General features: G+C 36.4%; 3 protein-coding genes across 4 annotated transcripts; 2 read left to right on the top strand and 1 right to left on the bottom strand.

Moving 5' to 3' along the window:
* Positions 1-4945: 4945 nt before the first annotated feature.
* On the bottom strand, positions 4946-6561 carry LOC129574316 (zinc finger protein 37 homolog). The gene is made up of 2 exons (XM_055456146.1): positions 6531-6561; positions 4946-6297 (listed from the first exon to the last, which is right to left on the bottom strand). Exon 2 carries the CDS (start codon positions 6282-6284, stop codon positions 5055-5057), a length of 1230 nt encoding a protein of 409 aa, XP_055312121.1. The 5' UTR covers positions 6285-6297; positions 6531-6561; the 3' UTR covers positions 4946-5054.
* A 438-nt stretch (positions 6562-6999) lies between these two features.
* On the top strand, positions 7000-8934 carry LOC129574318 (zinc finger protein 260-like). Of its 2 annotated transcripts, none has more exons than XR_008688679.1 (2): positions 7000-7202; positions 7596-7702. XR_008688679.1 is itself a non-coding variant. In XM_055456149.1 (2 exons), exon 2 carries the CDS (start codon positions 7609-7611, stop codon positions 8596-8598), a length of 990 nt encoding a protein of 329 aa, XP_055312124.1. In that variant the 5' UTR covers positions 7000-7168; positions 7596-7608; the 3' UTR covers positions 8599-8934. The 2 variants fall into 2 exon arrangements, 1 of the variants encoding a protein (XP_055312124.1); XM_055456149.1 differs by having other exon boundaries at positions 7000-7168; positions 7596-8934.
* A 2181-nt stretch (positions 8935-11115) lies between these two features.
* LOC129574449 (zinc finger protein 570-like) lies at positions 11116-12813 on the top strand. Its single transcript, XM_055456501.1, has 2 exons — positions 11116-11205; positions 11616-12813. Exon 2 carries the CDS (start codon positions 11629-11631, stop codon positions 12811-12813), a length of 1185 nt encoding a protein of 394 aa, XP_055312476.1. The 5' UTR covers positions 11116-11205; positions 11616-11628.
* Positions 12814-21464: the final 8651 nt, after the last annotated feature.

Raw genomic sequence — 21464 nt, 5'->3', positions numbered from 1 at the left:
ATTGAATGTTGATAAATTATCAGGATTCGATCTTGATAACTTCCCAACGATATTATTAAGATTCATCCGATAACGTTATTATTTGAATATAGTTAATATCCTGATAAAAAGTTGATAGCGTTATTAAGATTCCATCATAATAACGATATCGAACGATATTTTTAGTTTATTACGATATCTTGATAAAAAAAAATCGTGAGCACAGCTATAAGTGTAAATCCATTTGGAATCGTCGAAAATCCTTCTGATGACGAACTCCGTTTCGAAAAGTGGATTGCAAACTTGGATTCCAGTCGGAATGAAATTTGGACATTTGGGAATTGGAAGCTGTCTCCTTCGTAGTAGGCTACACAGTCTCACCCATACAGAAACATCATTCTATCACGCCACACTCAATCGACGTACGTAGCACTCATTGCTACTCAACTATTTTGTGTCGGTCATTTAAAGGAGAAACACTCAACAACACGTACCCGTTTCCATCGACGAACATAAGAATCAAAGCAATCGTTCAAAATATATATTTGAAATATGTTTTGGCTATTCTAAACATAGAATTCAAGAAGAAACGGAGTGTACTATTCCACTTGTTTTTCTTTTTTTCATTGAATCGATTTTCATTGGAAAAAGATTTATTTTCGTGCACAGCTTGATATTCAATAAAGTCAGTGAATTTCATTGTTTCCACTATAACTGCATCATTCAATTCTTTGTAGAGAATTCAAAGCTCCTTGATTGCCCTTCGAAAATTGTCATACCGATTGGTATTAACCGTTTGGCCAAATTCATTCCCTATTTGCAATGCATCACCAGTTGTTCTGGTTGCAATGAAAATTTTGCTCGAAACAAAAACAATACATCGACCACTTTCCTTGACATTTAGTTGGCATCTTTCGTGAAGTGTGACGGCAACTGTGCTTTTTTAGTCCAAATTTAGTTGTTCAATATGATATCTATTGGTGAGATGTAAAAGAACGCAAGTTTGTCCAACTTCGTAACAATAAAGAGAAGTTTGTTTCATTGCGACTAATAATGGTTCGAATGTATGTTCGTTTTTAGCGAGTCGTTGCGGTTTTGCACGGTTTCCGCGGAACTGATAAGAGATAACAACTTGGTGTCTTCAGCAAATTTGTAGTACTCAAGGTCTTCTATAACATTGCTGAAGAGTTATCTCTTATCTCTTACCTAGTGGCGAAGCGTTACGAGTACGCGTAGTACTACGTTCACTAATTCCCTAAACGTAGTGGTTCGTAGTGGTACGCGTAGTCGTAACGCTTCGCCACTATGATCTCTTATCAGTTCCGCGAAAAGCGCAAAAAATGATGAGAAAAAAAAAGTTCTATATTAAATTGGCTTTTCTATGTGCGCGATTTGCGCAAGAGATAAGAGATGACTGTCTTCAGTAATGTTATAGAAGACTTCGAGTACTACAACTTTTTCGAAGACACCATGTTGTTATCGTTTATCAGTTACGCGGAAACCGTGAAAAACCTCGGAGGCTAGACGGTACGCCAACATACGTTCTTTTAACGCAGATAGAATCAACAGAATTTAAAAAGAATTACATTGGTAATCCCGAACTTTTCCGTACCGTTGGCCTGCGTTGTCCGTAGGTACTTTTGGTTATTTTTTGTGAATTTTCTTGAAATAAAGGCAGTGAAAATATAATCAAATAAAAAAACTTCTTTCGAAGTAATTCCTCGTGACGAAAGCGAACACAAAACAGCTGATATCAATTTAAAAAAATCATTACGGTGCGATTCTGAAATTAGTTGGAAGAATGCAAAAAAATCAAATCCAAATCGCTCCGAAATGATTTTTTAAAATTGATATCAGCTGTTTTGTGTTCGCTTTCGTCACGAGGAATTACTTCGAAAGAAGTTTTTTTATTTGATATCAGTTGTTTTGTACCCGGAAAATTTTTTCTCAAAAAAACCAACTAACCCTTAACAAACACAAAGTGGTGCGTATTGAGCCAAAGAAAATAAAACATGAAATGTTGTAGTTAAAAACCAGCATTGTCGCCTTTTTGAATAAAGCAAAATCAGCGCGTAGGTGGGAAAGCAGACTCATGAGCGTGTGGACTCGAGTTCGAGTCGCACACCGGAGGAAAAAAAATTTAAATTTTTTTTTCGTTAAATAAAATTTGGTTTTGGACAGACAGAAGAAATTACATTTTGTTTTGATGAAATTACATATCGCTTTTATATTAAGAAACTATCACATGTTAAGTTTTTTCATGATGATTTTTTTTTATTTTGATTTTTTCATGAAAAGTACTTTTTTGTGTTTTTTGTTGATTGCGTGGGATAAAAAGACTTGGTGAGGGTCTGGTATCTGAAGGAATTTTATTCAACTGAACGCAAAAACACTTTGGTTATGATTTTGCCATTGTTAACGGCAACAAAAAAGAGTTTTAGTTGATTTTTGTCGATTTTTTATGTTTTTTCCAACTTCTAATGACTATATCTCGAAAAACAGAGTTTTCCCAGATATAAGCTATATGTCAAATTTTAGCTCTAACTTGGGGCTAAATTCCAGAGAATTTTTAAAAAAATCGTCGGAGCCGTTTTCGAGAAAATGGCCGATTTATGCAAGGCCAGGTGACCATTTTTTTGGGTTTCTACCCATAGGACCATTCCGACTCAATTTTTTCAAATTAAAATAGATGTCATTTGATAGCTGGCCTCAAGACCTTTCCAACGATTCCCAAAAGTTGGAAATCGGTTGACTGGGTTAGGCACAGTGATCATTTGAAAGAAGGCCATATTTTGAATTTTCAAAGGCCGGCCAAGGCCAAGATGGCGGCCAAATCAAAAAATGGCGAAACAAAAAAGTCTTAGTTTTTGTTATACTTTAATGCCTGAAAGTTTAAAAAAGATCAGGCAAAAACTACGGACAGACGGACGGACGGACAGAAAAAATATTATCTCAGAATAATTGGTGGAGACGCCAAAGAAATTTTTTAAATCGTTATAACTCATGAACGGATGGTCCAATTTCGACGTTCTTGGGCTTGTTGGAAAGGTCTCGACGAGTAGACTCAGAAAAAACATGTTTCAAGATGAACGGGCCGCGTTCAACACCCGGTAAATGGGAAAAACTGATAATTGTACATAATTTTCAAGTGGCTATTTCTATGGAGGCGGTTGGTCGATTCCCAAATTTGAATGCATTTTCTGGGCCTATGAGCCAGGGGCTTTCTAGCGATACTTCATTCATACCAGATGGCCTCTTAGGAAAAAAGTTCGAAATTGCGTGTATATATAGGCGAGTTCGACTTTCAGCACAGAGATGCTTTCGTCACTCGCGCCTGCTGTCGCCGGCTGTGATAATAAAAATAAAGTGAAAAATCGGTCACTTTAACTAAAACTTCGACAATTTTGTATGAGAGGTACCCGTAAACCGATTCTCATTGGCTTTAAACTTTCTGAGGTTTCATTTTTTGGAGAAAAAATAAGATTCCGAAAGTTTCATCTTGATCGCATCTGCAGAAGTTTGGTTTTCGGCCCTCAATTTTTTCCAAGAAAATTTCGACAAAAAATCAAACTTCTGCAAATGCGATCAACATGAAACTTTCAGAATCTTATTTTTTTTTCCAAAAAATGAAACCTCAGAAAGTTTGATGCCAATCAGAATCGATTAACGGGTACCTCCCATACAAAATTGTCCAAAAATCGGTAATTTTAGTCAAAATTTTAAAATTTTTGTATGGGTGGTACCCGTAAATCGATTCCGATTGGTTCCACACTTTCAGAATCTTATTTTTCTCCCAAAAAATGAAATCTCAGAAAGTTTGAAGCCAATCGGAGTCGATTTACAGGTACCTCCCATACAAAAGAGCCAATTTTTTGAGATTTTTCTTGCCCTAAGAAATACCCCAGGATCAAATCGAAAATAACTCATCTTCGAACTAAATCATCTTCGAATACAAAACTTTTGGCATTTTCAGATTTTGATTATCTCAATTATTTTTTGAGTTATCGTGCGAAAAAAGTTTTCGACACGTTGTGTACGGAAAAGTAATATTTCCAATACACATTTACACTTAGTTCTATGAAAATTCACCTAAAATGCGGATTTGAGTCAGTTTAATTTTAAGAGCGTGTTTTGAGCCGACGTTAGCAGCACTAACTAACGTCAGCTGCTGACGAGTATGTGTTGCGTTATTTTACCGCATTTGCAGTATAAAAACGAAAGTGTAAGCAATCATAACATTGGATCGTTCAATCAATTTTATACTGCAAAAGCGTTCAAACAACGCAACGCAAACGCGTCAGCAGCTGATATCAGCAGCTGACGTTAGTTAGTGCTGTTAATGTCAGCTCAAAATCCTCTCTGGTAATTTTGAAACACAAACACTGTCCATAAAACCAAACTCTGAGCTTCCAAATTTCAAATCTTTTGCGTATTTTTTTCGTTCGGCAGACTCGTTACACTGTAGTAACGAAAAAATGTACGGTTCAACGCATAAAGGTCAGATTTTATTTGCTGTCGAGCCCAGATAAACCTTATATTTCATTTTGATAAGTTGGTGGATTCAGTGGAAAAAAAATGTTTTTTCAAATTTTTTGTCAGTGGTCGAAAATGGCTCCTTACGACATTTTTGTCTTCGACAACTACCATTTTCTCGTCAAATCGACATTTCTTCATAAAACTATCGATCGGTTGAAAGATTGATACAAAATCACATTTATGGAATAGAAAACCACCGTACAGTGACCTACTATGGGTCTATATCCACCCAATTTTTGACGTAAAATCGATTTGTACTTTCATTTTACATATGTTTATATGGTTTTAGTGTCGAAAAATACGATTGTTTCAAAACAAATGAGCGAATGAAGCTCATGAGCTTCAGTTCCATGGCGAACACAAAATAATCTTCTACAAAAAATTTCATTTCAGATCTTTATTGAATCAGTCTATTGAAAGAACAATTATATTGGCTTCTCAAAGTCTTAATCAACGGATGAAGTAAAAAAATTCAATTATTAGAAGGAAAAGAAAGAGTTTATTCAACAGGAATAGAACAGTTGCTATCGTCCTGAGTATTATTTTTTCGAACGGTGAATACGTTTCATGTGCTTTTCGGCATCCTGCTTCTGAACAAAACACTTGTCGCACCACTTGCAATGGAACGGCTTTTCACCTGTGTGATGAACACGCATGTGATTTCGTAGATGGCCTTTCCGCTGATTGAAAGCTTCGCAAATGTAACATTGATACTGACGACAACGGCAGAAATTTTCATGTGCAATCTTGTCATCTTCTATCGTGAACCCTCGGCGACACTTGCTGCATCCGAATGGGAATTGATCGCTATGGATAGCCAAATGTTGACTGAAATGATTCCTGTAGATGAATTTCTTCCCACATATTTCACATTGGAATCGATATTCGCCGGTGTGTTTTGCTTGCATGTGGTCTTTCAAACAGTGTTTGGCAAAACAATTGTTGTCGCAGAGAAAACATTCGTATCGACGTCGTTTGCATCGATATTCATGCAATTGTTTGGCCTCTTCTCCGGCAAATCGTTGGCCACATTTCAGACAAGAGTAAGGAAGCTCATCAAAGTGAGTTCGCAGGTGAACATTCAAATTTTGTTTCCGTGCAAATGATTTGGAACAAACCAAACATTCGAATTGCTTTTCTCCGCTGTGGGTTTTCTTGTGCCGAATCAAGTCACTTTTTTGTGCGAAGCTTTTCGAACATTCATTACATTTGTATGGCCTTTCGCCTGTGTGAATGCGAATGTGTCTGGTGAGATTCCCTTTTAGCGATGCAACATAACCGCACACATGACACTTGTGCTCCTTTCGTTTCTTCGCCGCCTTATTCCTTGGAATCGTTCGTTTGGTCTGTTTTCTTGAACCATCGCGTCTCTTTTCCTTTACGCCCGAATTTAGTCCCTTGCAATTGACATTTGGTTCGACCACTGGCTCATCATTTTGATCACCACGAGCATTTGAAACATTTTCACTCGACTCTGGATTAGCTGATGAATCTTTCCTTTTATCTGGCTTCTCTTCTTCACACTTTACTTCCTCTTTCACATCATTTGAATCAAAGTCATTCTCTGACTCGTCCACCAATTCAACGTTCGATGTCGCAGTCGTTGCGTCTGATGCAAATCTTTCATTCCATCCTGTCACCAAACCAAATTCATTGCCTTCCGATGGTTCCTCCTTGATGTCTGGCTCTTGTTTGATTTCCACTTCGATTTTGTTTGCTTTACGCCTTACACGACCATCCGAAGTACCTTCACCTGGATCCATATCCATAACCAATGCCAGTCTTTCGAAAGGAAAAAATGAAAAAACCGACGCAACAAAAATTTAATCGGACAGTTTTGATGTTTTTTTCTTTTAATTGCGAACATTTTTGGTGAAGAATGCAATAATCAATAGTAATAGAAAAAAACAATTGCACAAGACATAAGCGAAGGGAAATCAAATTGTTGTAGTGAAGTAACTTCATGTCATTAATGCTCAACAAATTTTAATAGTTACAAATTTCGTGTATCCTACTTTTCGTGCCAAATGTGAACAAAACTGTCTGTTTGCCAATTTCTCCCGAGAATGACCGACCGAAAGTGGTTTTCGTTTCTACTGCGCACCAATTAACATCTTAACGTCAACAGCTAAACGTCAACTGAAAGTGGCGTGATATTTCATTATTTGTGTCAGTGTATGTGTTTGTCTCACTGAACGAACATTGACATCTGGGGCCCCTTTTCCACTACATTCCAATACAATTGCATTTCGCTATTTTAAGCGGTATTATTTAAGAAATTATTTGTTCACTGGCAAGAAATGAAAATCACAACAAATGAAAACAGCTCCAAATCATGAATAAATATCTCAACTTAGTAGAAATCCATTTGGGATCATCATAAATCCTCCTTATGTGAACTTTGTTTCGAAATGTGGATTGCAAACTTGAATTCCAGTCGGAATGACAGTTGAACATTTGGAACGAAGCGAATTAAATCGAATTGGAAGCTGTCACCTTCTTAGTGAGCAACACAGACTCACCTCTACATACAAACAGCATTCGATCTTGCTACACTCAATCGACGAACACAGCACTTGTGTCGGTCATTCAAAGGAGAAACACACAACAACACGTACTCATTTCAATTGGCAAACAAAAGAAAAAACCCAAAGTAAGTGCTCGAAACATCTCTTTGCAATCTCAAAGTCAGTATTTTTGCAGAAAAAAAGAGAAATCTTCAATGAAATATTCATTGAATAGATTTTCATTAGAAAGTGTTTTATTCTCACATTCAATGTCAGACAATTTCATTTTGGTTGGAAATACTCGATTGGCTGAAATCCTTCACTATTTGCCATTTATCACCAGTTGTTCTGGTTTCTTCGATAATGTTCTACGAAAGTACAACACAGCAACCATTTTGCTTGACATTTCGGTAGCCATTGTCGTACAGTGAGACGATAGTTGTGTGTTTTCCATTCTCAAGTTTAGTTTTTTTCTTTATATATTCCCAATGCACATTTAGTTCTTCCAATAAAATGAACTTCAGAACTGCCAAATCTCACTTCTCTATCACATTTTCTTTGATTGTTCGACAGATTGGCATTGGCTATGGATATGGATCCAGGCGAAGGTACTTCGGATGGTCGTGTGAAACGTAAACGAAACAGTTCTGAAGTGGAAATCAAACAAGAGCCAGACATTAAGGAGGAACCATCGCATGGCAGTGAATTTGGTTTGGTAGCACGATTGAATGAAAGATTGGAAGATGCAGAGACTGCGGCATCGCACATCGAATCAGTGGACGAGTCTGAATCGGATTCTGATCGCCACTTTCATTTGGATGGTGTGAAAGAGGAGGTGAAGTGTGAAGAAGAGAAGCCAGAAAAAGGGAAAGGCTTTTCAGCGGATTCAGAATCGTATGGAAATGAGGCAAATGCTCGTGGTGAAGCAAACGTCACTTGCAAGGGACTGAATTCGGGCGCAAAGGGAAAGAGACAGGATGGATCGAGAAAGCAAAAAAAACGAAATATTCCGAGGAATAAGGCGCCAAAGAAACGAACGGAGCACCAGTGTCACGTGTGTGGTTATGTTGCATCGCAGAAAGGGAATCTCACCAGACACATTCGCATTCACACAGGCGACAAGCCTCACAAATGCGAAGATTGTTCGAAAAGTTTCGCATGCAAAAGCAACATGATTCAACACAAGAAAACCCACAGCGGAGAAAAGCAATTCGAATGCCCCGTTTGTTCCAAATCATTTGTCCAAAAGAACCATTCAAATCGTCACTTGCGAACTCACATTGATGAGCTTCCACTTTCTTGTCTGAAATGTGGCCAACGATTTTTCGAAGATGAGGCCAAACAATCGCATGAAAAGCGCTGCGATCAACCTCGATTCGAATGTTATGCCTGCAAATTCAAATGTTTTGGCAAAGACCACCTGAAACGCCACATGCAAGCAAAACACACCGGCGAACATCGATTCCAATGTGAAATATGTGGAAAGATATTCAACCAGAATGATAGCTTCAATAGACATTTGGCCGTCCATCGTGATCACTTCCCATTCCGATGCATCAAGTGTCGCCGAGGATAAAACAGCTCATGAGAAAATCTGCCGGCGTCGTCAGCATCAGTGTTACATTTGCAAAGTTTTCAAGATACATACAACCAATCTACGAAATCACGTGCGAGCAAATCACACGGGCAAAAAGCCGTTCCATTGCAAATCGTGCAAGGCGCGTTTTGTACGCCATTATTCATATGAAAAGGCGTCATCGTTCAACGAAATAAGGAGGCATTACAGTATTCTACGGTCCAGTAGTATCATTTGAATCAAAACTATTCCATGAAGACGACAACAAACACCGAACTTCTAGCTTCATTTCGGTATAAATTCCAACATTGATCAAAATATCCAGAAGCACAACGATTTTAATCGAAAATAATTTAATTTCATCATTTGTAGGAAGAAAAACATTGGATTTAATAAAATTTCGAAAGAATCTTCTACATTTTGATATTCGCCTGGATCCATATCCATAACCAATGCCAACCTGTCGAATAATTGAAAAATTTGAAGAAGAAATAAAATCTGATAAGTGATTTGTTATTTGTTATTTGTTATTTGGAACATGTTTACTGAAGACGAAAATTGCAAGGGAAAGTCAAATGTAAAAGCAAAGAAAAGTAGAACAACGTCAATGTCATGACTGAATGGCACAAACACGTACAATGTGTGTGTTGCAGAGATACATTCGTTGAAACATCCATTGTTTTAATTAAAACTCTTTGCATTAAAATTAATGGCAGTGCTGTTGAAAACATTTTATTACTTACAAATATCGTGTGTCCGACTGTTTGTCCAAAATGTGAATGAGAATGTCTGCTTGCTAAATTCTCTCACAATTGACCGACCAAAAGAGGTTTTATATAATATAATAATAATACACCGCCGAAGACTGGCTGTTTTTATTCAATTCTTATGATTGAAAAAAAAAATAAATAGAGCTGATTCTGCATAGCCGATTAAATTTGATTAAAAAAAAAGCAACACAATTAACTAGTTGATAATATACATTTTTCTGCTTATAGCGTGAATCACATTTGGTTTGGAAAAAGATGCGTGCTGTAGGTATTAGCCAATGACTTTAGCCTGAAGACATTATCATAAGTTTTTTGAGTAATGATTTAAGGTTGTTGCGTGAAGACGATTGTTGAAACAATGGTTTAATCAAGTTTGAGTATAAAGACATTTGGTTGATAGGAGCAGTTTTCGTGATGCTCAGTCGCTGGTCGACAAGTTTAAATAAATCTGAAATTCGCGTATTCCTTGCATTTGTATTTTGGGTGATGAGGTTTTTAAGGCGCAGGCAATGAATAATGTCATTGATGAGATCGTCGAAGAGGATCATCGAAGCGTTGATGCGTCATCTTTGTAACGATTGCATTTCAAGTTTTGACAGCCGTTGATCGTAGCTCGAAATCGTGTAGTTGTTCGCTGCATTTTGATATTCTCTCAACGCAAACATTGTAAATTGAATGAGAATACTTTCAATTTTTCCTTTGTGGCATTCATAGAACGGGAGCCAAACCACACTGCAATACTCCAGTACCGATTGAACCAAAGCATAGTAGAGTGACTTGAGTGTGCAAATATATCTGAAGTCGTAGCAAAATCGCTTGATAAAACCCAGAGTTGACGCTGCTTTAGCAAAGATGGCGTTAATGTGTTCGATAAAGTTCAATTTTGAGTCGATGAGTAAAATTATTATTCAATTATGAGCCGAAATCCCTCCGTTCGTTGACTCTACGAAATTCATGGGCACCATAAAAGTATTTACCAATTACGATGTTCGCAGCCTGACGATTTGAGATTGACATGATTGCACATTTATCAAGGTTGAGGTGTAGATCGTTTTCAATACACCATATTTTGAGTTTGTCTATTGCCGACTGAAGTTTATGGATGTCACCCGGTGAATTTATAATCGTTGCGATTTTGAGATCATCAGCAAATAGTGAAACAAAAACTTCAGGACCAAGCGTTCTCGCTATATCATTAATGAACAGCAGAAACAGTGTCGGTCCTAAGTGACTTCCCTGTGGAACTCCTGATTTGACGACAAAGTCGTCAGACTGTTGATGCTCGTATAACACAAATTGTATTTAGTTCCCAGTGCGCATCAATTGACACCGAAGTTGAACGTCAACTAAATGTGGCGAGATATTTCGTTGTGTGCGTGTACGCTATGCAATGAACGTGACTGACATTAGGTTCTGTCCCATTTCATTCCATTGCTGTCATCATTTGACTTTTCCAACATTTATGTGAAATTCAATTCAAAATCGTTCAATGGTTAAAAAAATAAAAATCAAAACAACGTAAACAGCTTTAAATCATAAATAAATTGCTCAATTCACTAGAAATCTGTTTGGAATGCTTAATCGAAGAAGAATGACGAACTCTGTTTCAAAATGTGAATTGCAAACATGAATTCCAGTCGGAATGACAGTTGAACATTTGGAACGAAGCGAATTGGAAGCTGTCACTTTCATATAGTAAGCCACACAGTCTCACTTATACACACAAACTGCGTTCGATCACGCCATACTCAATCGACGTACGCAGCACTTTGTGTCGGTCATTCAAAGGAAAACGACATCACGTACTCATTTCAATTGGCGAACGAAAAAACCCAAAGTAAGTGTTCAAAATATTTGTTTGCAATTTTAAACTCAGGATTTTTCGATAACAAAAGAAGATTCTTCATTGAATCCATTTCAATTAAAAAGAGTTTTATTGTCACATTCAATGTAAGCAGACAATTTCATTACTTCCGATGCGATTGTGTCATTCAATTTTTGTACAAAGTCCGAAGTTCCTTCTTCGTAAACATTTTCATTTTGGTTGGAAATATTCGATTAGCTTTACTCACTATTTGCTATTTATCACCAGTTGTTGTGGTTTCTTTGATGATGTTCTACGAAAAAACAACACAGCGATTTAAGTTTTTTTTATATTTTTAATGCATATTTAGTTCTACCAATAAAAAGATGTTCTGAACTGTCAAATCCCATTTCTTTATCACATTTTCTTCGGTTGTTTGACAGATTGGCATTAGTTATGGATATGGATCCAGGCGAAGGTACATCGGATGGTCGTGTAAAGCGTAAACCAAACAACATCGAAGTGGAAATCAAACAAGAGCCCAGCATCAAAGAAGAACCTTTGGATGGCAGTGAACTTGGTTTGGTGACACGATGGAATGAAAGATTTGCAGCAGATGCAGAGACTGCGACATCTAACATCGAATTGGTGGAAGAGTCTGAATGGGATTCTGATCTCGACTTTGACTTGAATGGTGTGAAAGAGGATGTGAAGTGTGAAGAAGAAAGGCCAGAAAAAGGCTCTTCAGCGGAATCGGGGTCAGAAGAAGAAGAACCAGCTAGTCATGACGATCCAGATGTTGAACCAGCGGTCCAATCAAACGCCAGTCGCAAGAGAATAAATTCGGACAATAAAGCCAAGAAACACGATAGATCAAGAAAGCAAAACAATCGAAAGATTCCAAGGAATAAGGCAGCAAGCAAACGAACGGAGCACAAATGTCGTGTTTGTGGTTATGTTACACCGAAAAAAGGGAATCTCACCGTACACATTCGTATTCACACAGGCGACAAGCCGTACAAATGCGATGAATGTTCAAAAAGTTTTGCACAAAAAAGCACCTTGAATCTGCACAAGAAAATCCACAGCGGAGAAAAGCAATTCGAATGTTTGGTTTGTACCAAATCATTTGCACGGAAACATCATTTGAATGGTCACTTGCGAACTCACTCTGATGATCTTCCCCTTTCTTGTCTGAAATGTGGCCAACCATTTGCCAGCGGTGAGGCCAGGCAATCGCATGAAAAGCGCTGCAAACGACGTCGATTCGAATGTTATCTCTGCGGATACGAATGTTTTGCCAACTCCAATCTGAAGAGCCACATGCACGCAAAACACACCGGCGAACATCAATTTCGATGTAAAATATGCGGGAAGAAATTCATCCAAAAGGGCCATCTCAATCAACATTTAGCCACCCATCGCGATCAATTCCCATTCAGATGTTTCAAGTGTCGCCGGGGATTCACAATGGAAGAGGATAAAACAGCACACGAGGAGATCTGTGGCCGTCGTCAGCATCAGTGTTACATTTGCAAAGTTTTCAAGATACATACAACCAATCATTCATATGAAAAGGCGTCATCGTTCAACGAAATAAGGAGGCATTACAGTATTCTACGGTCCAGTAGTATCATTTGAATCAAAACTATTCCATGAAGACGACAACAAACACCGAACTTCTAGCTTCATTTCGGTATAAATTCCAACATTGATCAAAATATTCCAAAGCACAACGATTTTAATCGAAAATAAATTAATTTGTAGGAAGAAAAACATAAGATTTAATAAAATTTCGAATTTAAAATAATCGACACACTGCTATCTTCATGTCAGTGGGGAATTACCTTCAGAGCAACGGGCAAATAAAATGAAACTCTCCAAATATTCCAATCAATGTGGTGTTTTATTTGAGAAATGATTCTTCATTAGTATCCAATCAGTGTGATGAAACTCAAAAGCTATCGAATCGTCATTCTGAAAGAATCTTCTACATTTTGATATTTACTTTGATTTACAAATTGAATCCGTTTCCATAATCTCAATCAAAATTGCTAGTTCTTATTAAGTTCATGTTTATAAAGCATCGAAATAATCTACACGTTTTAACGATGGCCAATTTGTTTCATTATACATGGATTTGACCGACCAAACAGACTCTCCCACCAATTCAACGTTGGTTGATCGTAGCTCTCCCAAATCTTTGATCCGAACGTGTGACCCAATCAAACTCACTGCAATCCGACGGTTCTTCCTTGATGTCTGTCTATTGTTTGATTTCCACTTCGATGCTGTTTGCTTTACGCGTTACACGACCATCCGGATCCATAAGATGAATATTCAAATCTTGGTAGATTTGCCGAAATGACTTCGGTTAGGGCGATTTCAATTGTAGATTTTATGTAGTTTAATGTAGTGTATTTACTTTTTTTTATGTAGGAACCATTTTTTTTGAGTAATCGGCTATAGAAAAACCGCTCCAAAATGGGGTTACTCAAATCTTGGTCAAAAAACGCATTTTCCATGAATCAAATGTTTTTTTGAATTGAGAATGGTTTCAAAAAATTGTAGATAAATTGTAGAATTCAAATCAATTGTCTGTTTTCAAATATGTCTGCCTGTTCGTTCGATAAAGGGACGAGTCATGAAAATTGGTCCAAAATCGGTAATATTCAAATCTTGGTCCCAAATCGAACTTTCCACAAACTAAATCTTTTTTCTATTGTTTCTAGGGTTCATAAAATTGTAGAAAAAATTTAGAATTCAAATCATTCGTCCGATTCTTGATGTTTTCAACAACTTATTTGACAACAGCAGTGTTTTTGTTTTTGTAGGGGGGAAAATGCTTAAAAACTGGTCCAAACTGATTTATTAATTGTAGTAGCCCAGAACTAATTATAGTGGCCTAAAAATATGGTGCTTCTACAATTATTTTTAGGCCACTACAATTAATTCTGGGCTACTACAATTAATAAAACAGTTTGGACCAGTTTTGGAGCATTTCCCCCCCTACACTGTAAGTTTTTGGAGGAGAATGACTAATCTAGTTACAGTGCGAAATAGCGATTTCAACTGTTTTTGGATGAATTCACACTAATTTTTGGGGAAAATGTGTTATTGCTTATGCGAACGCTCAAGTGGCTACTATTCGTATATGTGCCAATACATAGACACGCACTGGTCACCAAGCATGTGCAGTTGTATGTATTGTAAATTTTGCACACAGCAACTCGTTCAATACAAGATATTTCGCACTGTATCTAGATTACTCATTCCCCTCCGAAATTTTGGTGTGTACAAAAACAAAAACACTGCTGTTGTCAAATAAGTTGTTGAAAACATCAAGAATCGGATGACTGATTTGAATTCTACATTTTTTTCACAATTTTATGGACCCTAGAAACAATAGAAAAAAGATTTAGTTTGTGGAAAGTTCGATTTGGGACCAAGATTTGAGTAACCCTTGAATCTCAATAATTTATGCCTCGTTCTTTGAAGAATTATTTGCATGGCAAACAACAATTTATTTACAGAATATTTGTCATATTTGCGATATTGTCTTCAACGCCATTTGCGCCCTCTGTTGAAAATACATGCCATTCACTCGAATATATTTGCAAATATGCCACATATTTGTGAGCATTTGCGAGGTATTTTAAATCGATATTTCCCCCTAGGTACTGAGCCAGAGGAAGGCATGAAGAGAATAGATGCAAAAAAATAACGGTGCCTTACTTCCGTAAGGTAATCTTTTCTACACTCCCAAAAATATGATTCTAAATGAAAATTAAAAACAAAGAATCTAGAAGATTATGCATTTCAATATGTATGACTCTCATTTTAAAGAATTTTACATTTTAAACAAACTATAACTTTTTGCCCCATGCATTAAAATTAGAAAAGATTCATATTTTAACCGGACTTAAATATCAGAGAAATTTCAATACTCTGATTCCTTTACATTGTGACATAGGAAAAAAAAATTATCGTGTACCACGCACCTACCTTACGACCCATAAATAGCGCTAGATTTCGCGATTTTCGGCGTTCAAAATCGAGAAAAAAAAAACTGATTTTTAATGGATCAAAAAATCCAAGGTGATGGCAATACTTTTCTTACACGACATGGTCGTGTGGAAAAGTAATAATAAAGATGTTTGAACATTATACGAAAAAAAAATCAAAAACGTTTGGCATTAAATGCCATTTAATTAAAAATGTCGATCCTTGATCGTCGTTGTTGACTTATTTGCAATGCTATATCGAATTTAAAATGATTGTGTGTTATTCAAAAAAAGAATATGGGCAACACTTGTTCTGTAAGGATTTTTTTTCACTTCTGAATTATTTCTATATTGAAACAATTTGTCGCTGTAGTTCATACAAAAATGGGAAACGATTAAACGAATTAAAATTAATTACAAATAATAGCCACGCTCAATTGTCGCTATTTGTTCAATGCATTCGCTGTGTACCATTTGCAATATTTTCAATAATTAATAAGGATCACATCGCATTCATAGTGGTATCACATATATTCAAATGCAAGCTCCCCATAACTGTGGGAACATATGGTGTGAATCCAAGGTGATTGTGCCACCTTTTGTCAATAGCTAAACCAACTGCCACAAAAATGGAATATATGGACACACAACAGGGATGGGAGGTATAATCGCAAATCAATTGACCCATAGAAAAAAAAGAACAACTTATGAGCTCTTTATCCATAGCTGAGACGGAAAAAAAACCTTAGAACAAAAAAGAGACAAATAAATTTGCGAGCAAAAGTCTAGGGGCTAACCACGGATTTTTCATTGACAAAATCTGTTTTTATCGCCCAATTTTAATGACATCCGTAAAAAATTGAAAAAATCTGTATATATTGAATTTTATCGTTTAATATCGACTATAAACGTTTAATGTGCTGACGTCATTACCGATTCAAAAATGCTGGAAGTGGGTTTTGGTGGATCCTCAGGATCGTTTAGTACTGCCCCCGGTTCTGGAAGTGTATCCTCAGGATGGGCTAGGGCATTGTCAAACCCAGTGGTCCATCCTGAAGATCCACCAAAACCCACTTCCAGAATCGGGAGCAGTTCTAAACGATCCTGAGGATCCGCCAAAACCCGCTTCCAGAACAGTATGCATTCGTTAAAGCGAAAAAATATCTGCAAAAATCGGGCAAAATCGACCAAAATGTGATCATATCGGAATTTATTTGTTTAAATGATAAAAAATGTTAAAGTCGGTCATTATTGGTTATCTTTAAAACCGTGGTTAGCCCCTAGGCAAAAGTGACACAACTCAGCATTGAGCGGAAAAGATGTTCTTTGCATTTTACTCGTTACTGGAAATAAATAACGATTAGGTGTCTTCGGCATTATTGTAGAAAATAAAAAGAACTACAGCATAAGTCGAAGACATCTAGTCGCTATCTCTTTCCGGTAGCGAGAAAAATGCGGAAAAAACCGTCTTTTCCGCTCAATTCTGAGTTGTGTCACTTTTGCTCGCAACTTTATTTGTCTCTTTTTTGCTCTAAGTTTTTTTCCCGTCTCAGTTATGGATAAAGAGCTCATAAGTTGTTCTTTCATTCTATGGGTGTCAATTGAGTCAAACGAAATGTATTATTATTGCTTTTTTCCACCACAAACCTGAATTATTTAAATTCGGTGACAACTGTTGGAAAAAAATTGAAAACTTCAACTGTATTCATTAATCGCTCTTAATGGCTCTTAATGCCTTATAAATATTGTGTGTGCATGAATATTTCAATCACTCTCTATTATCTATTCTTCTCTTTGCATACATTTTTCGCTGCACATGCGTCTCAAAACAATTGTAGTAAATAATTCAATAGGAATCGGCATGTTTTAGCGAACAATGTCAAACCGTTTATTTCTTCGCACAGTTGAACCATTTGGGAAACGTTTTTAAAAAGTCGCAATAAGTCGGATTTCTATACAATGCGTTGGTTAAATGGGAACCGGCTAGTCTAACTTGGACTTCGAACAATATCAAATCGTGTGACAAACAAACAAGAGCCAGATTTCAGTATTGTTGCTACAAACAAAATTGCAAGTCAGGCCAGTGTATCCTCTTCGATTTTAACATTAATATTCTTAGTCCACGTCAAGCCGTTGCCGAGATAGGACGAAACTTGTTCAAACTAATTGTGATTTTGCCGGGAAAAACTATTTCAGTTCTGTCTAATGTTTTTGAAAGACTTTAAAAATGACTAAAAGTATTTTTTTTCACTTGGTGAATTTTTACTTTTCCGTACACAACGTGTCAAGGGAAAGTATAGGAATTGGTCCCGAACACTTTTTTCGCAAAATTAGCTTAGATCATCATAAAAACTCATGAAACGCATAGAAAACCACTTTTTGAGACACTTTTCCGTTCGTGTGCCGTCGTCGTTGTCGTCGTTGTCGTCGTAGCTGTTTGTTAACACGATAACTCAAATAATAATTGAGATAATCCAAATCTGAAAGTCCCAAAAGTTTTGTATTCAATAAACTTAGTTTAAGTTCGAAGATGAGCCATTTTCAATTTGATCCTGGGGTACTTGCCCTAAGAAAAACCTCAAAAAATTGATATTTTTGTATAGGAGGTACCTGTAAATCGACTCCGATTGGCTTCAAACTTTCTGGGATTTCTTTTTTGGGAGAAAAATTAGATTCTGAAAGTTTCATGTTGATCGATGCTTTTTTGAGGTACCTCTCGAACAAAAAATTATAATTTCATAACAAAATCCGTAAGAATCGTCACTTTTGTTCGACAAGTACCTCAAAAAATCATTTTTTGGAGTTTTTCTCGCCCATTTTTTTTGGAAAAAAAAATAACTTTCCACCAAGACTACAACCGTGAAATGTGTATACTTGAAGATTTTTTGAGCAAAAGTCGATTTTTCAAGATTTGAAATTGAACCAACCGAATATGAGCCCAGGAATATATGAACACATCACTTGATTTGGTCATATGGGCACTCAAAATGTTCGTGAGGGATTACACTAGAAGTTTAAAGGCAGCAAAGACAGAAATTGTTTGCTCAGTGAGGTAATATCACTGTTAAACTGAAGCTCATGGGCGTAATTTCCTCATTTTGCTTAAAATTACGACACAAAAATCACATAAATCCATACAAATGAAACCAAAAATCGATTCTACGTTAAAAATAAAGTGGAAATTCAGACGTTTCAAATTCAAAAATTGGACTTGTTTGGCCATTTTTGTGTCGATATTTCAATACTTCTTCTACTGATACTTAAAGAGAGCCTCAATATCTTTCGAAAAAAATCACAATTTATGTAACTGAAACAAAAAATACGCCGAAAATATGTTAAATATTCAATATGCCATATTTGGTCAAAAACAGGCCAACGAGGACTGAATTCAATGATGCATTGCGGCCGATAGAAACAAATTTGAGATACAGATTTTTGCATACCACTTTAAATTTGTATGCTCTTTCCATTTTCGATTAGAAAATGATATGTTAATAACGTATTTTTTCGAGAAAAATTACTATTTTCTTCAACTTTTCTGATTTTCCAAAACATTCTGGCCGGCCATTTTTGGCCAAGCCAAATGATATTTTTGTACAAAATTCATGTGGTGTCACTAAGAGGACCTCAATACCTTTCAAATAAGCCAATATTTATGTAGTTGTGATCAAAAATACGCACGCAAAAGCCTAAGATATGACCACCTTGCCATAGTACGAATTTTCGGCCAAAAACTCGCCGATGGCCAAAACTTTGGCATAGAGGCCGAATTCAGATTCAGCTTCCTACATTTTCGATAGGTCTTGGCCCCAGCAATACGTGGTTAAAATATTGGCACGCAATTCTGTTACACCCTGTATAGCGTAAAATTGCGACTTTTTGGCCATTTTCGAGTATATTTGCGCCTCTCAAGCCACCAAATCATTATTTTATGTGCAGCTAATGACCAGATTTGGATTCCTCGTCAAAAACTAGACTAATTAGAGTCATTTTTAGCCATGAATTTGAGATTTTTTGGGGCTTCAAAGGTGAGCATTTGCGAAGAAGTAGCCAAAAAATGGATACTTGGTCGAATTTTGACCTACGAAGGCGCCAAAATCGCGTTGGAATTGTTTCAAATCAACTTATTTTTATGTAATTTTTTGCGACAAATCCAAATATCATAGTTTGAATGCAAGAAAAGTGGGTATTTTTTGAGATATTTTAACAAATAATTTGAAAAAATCATCAAAAAATGATCCAGATAAAAATTGAGTGGGCACCGTGGGAATCGACTTTTCGGGATATATCCCAGAACAAAAGTTTCTTCTTTTGAGATGCCAAAACGAACGCGTGGTGTCCATTTTCGATTTTGTACGATTTTAAAAATCGATCCACCCTAGCAGATATCGTAAATTGCAAAAGATAAAGAATTAAGAAAAGAATATTTTGAATATCGGCCTTAATATCTACCTACGATCGCATTATCTGATAGGAAACTAATCAATATAGTATTTTCTACGTGGGCTCTCGGTCAATAAGTTTGAGATCAAAAACTCGAAAAATGTAGAAAAAACACCACTTTCCAAAGAGGTGTCCATTTTTTCACTTCACTCCGGTCGGAAGCCATTTTAGATCGCCACATTTTGACCTAAATAATTTGTCCAGCCAATTTTTGGCAAAAAATGATGATGGGGTTTGGTTCGGCTCGTCAATATCTATAACTCAAATGGACACCTCTTTGGAAAGTGGTGTTTTTTCTAAAGAAGACCGTGACTGAGTAGACTGATGGTACGATTTTAATACGTAGAGTCTACAGTTTTCAGTGACGAGTCACATTCTTCTTTTCCGAGTTTTTGATGCCAAACTTATTTTTTAGGCCTACTTTCGAAAACCGATCGGCGCTTTTGAATATCTCGAAAAAAAAAAATTGGAGCAGTCTAATGGTGTCGGATTTCAAAGCCCCCAAAATTCGGATAATTTGTCGTCAAATGTTATATTCTGTAATTTTCCGTATTGGAAAATTCCCTTGTGAATTTTTTTTGACTATGGTGACTAGATTTTAGTCACTTAATCATTTTTCTTCATGCAATTTATGAGTGACTAGTAATTAATTGAATTTGTTTAAAGTTGATTTCAAATCGATTGAAACTCCAATCACAGTGCAAACAAAAATCCAAAGTCAAAATATGCCAAGGAAAGACAACTAAATAGTAGTCAATAATTTTTCACAGGGGTCATAGTTTGGTTTTGACAGCGAAACATATATGTTTGCATTTTGGTGGGTTTTGTTTTTCGCGATCCGCACACAAACACACAAACAAATGTTACGAATCTAAGTTTTTTTATTAGTGATTCTTTTTCTTGACTCTACACCATAGTTCTATTACCACACTACGTTGGTTGTGTTGATACGAAAAAGCAAGACACAATAGGTCCCGCTCTAATACATTTATTAGTTTTACACAACAAACGCTTCGCTACATCACGCGACGTTTCTGTGTATAAGTGTGTGGCGAGAGTATCAGTTGACATTGTCAACATGCAATGCAGCCAACTCCACTGTGCAATTTTGCCATGTGCAATGTGCATACACTCTTTGTTTTGATTTTTTTTCTTTGGTGCTATGTGTGCAAATTAATAAATTCTTGTTTGATTTAAAACTGTTTGAAAATAATCGGACGCATATTTTGATCAATTGCCGTCAGGCATTTATGATAAAATTACGAAAAAGGCAATGGAATAAATCGAACGTTCAACCAAAAATGTGAAGAATAACAATGCAAACGGTTAAGTTCGGGATTTGACAGTGTCCAAATGAGTGATTCCATGAAATTCCATTCACTCTATTGAATTTTCAATTGCAACTGTATCATCGGGTGGCAAGCATTCTTGACTATGATCAATTGACACGCTTGACTGTGAGTGGTCGTCCAATCGAAATTGTTATAAGGCGATAATATTGACAAATCAGTGGCAGATATAGGTACGGTTTGCACACGCAGCTGTACACCGGAACACCGAAATGACAAAGGAATATTTTCAGGCGATTATGAAACAGCCATGGAATAGGTTCCCATTTTTTTTTTAAATTATTTTTTTGAGTTCAACTTAATAAAATCTCATTGTATGCAACGTAGATTTGAATGATTCCATAAATTTTTGATCATCAAACAAACGATTTTTAGCACAAATAAACAATTTATGTATTCATGAAAATCGTCAAATTAAAATATCGAAACATGTTGATTTCCAACATCATTGCCCAAGATGATGTATCGGTTCACGATGCTCTTCAAAGCCATGATC

Source organism: Sitodiplosis mosellana, unplaced genomic scaffold, assembly GCF_009176505.1.
Source record: "Sitodiplosis mosellana isolate CC-2019 unplaced genomic scaffold, AAFC_SMos_1.0 Smas_scaffold_6162, whole genome shotgun sequence".
Taxonomy (NCBI): Eukaryota; Metazoa; Arthropoda; class Insecta; order Diptera; family Cecidomyiidae; genus Sitodiplosis; species Sitodiplosis mosellana.
The sequence above is the reverse complement of the archived record's forward strand: the minus strand, read 5'-3'. Positions and strand labels throughout refer to the sequence as shown.

Coding starts and splice junctions, on each gene's coding strand:
- LOC129574316 (XM_055456146.1), bottom strand. CDS start 6,284: ATGGATATGGATCCAGGTGAAGGTACTTCGGATGGTCGTGTAAGGCGT.
- LOC129574318 (XM_055456149.1), top strand. CDS start 7,609: ATGGATATGGATCCAGGCGAAGGTACTTCGGATGGTCGTGTGAAACGT.
- LOC129574449 (XM_055456501.1), top strand. CDS start 11,629: ATGGATATGGATCCAGGCGAAGGTACATCGGATGGTCGTGTAAAGCGT.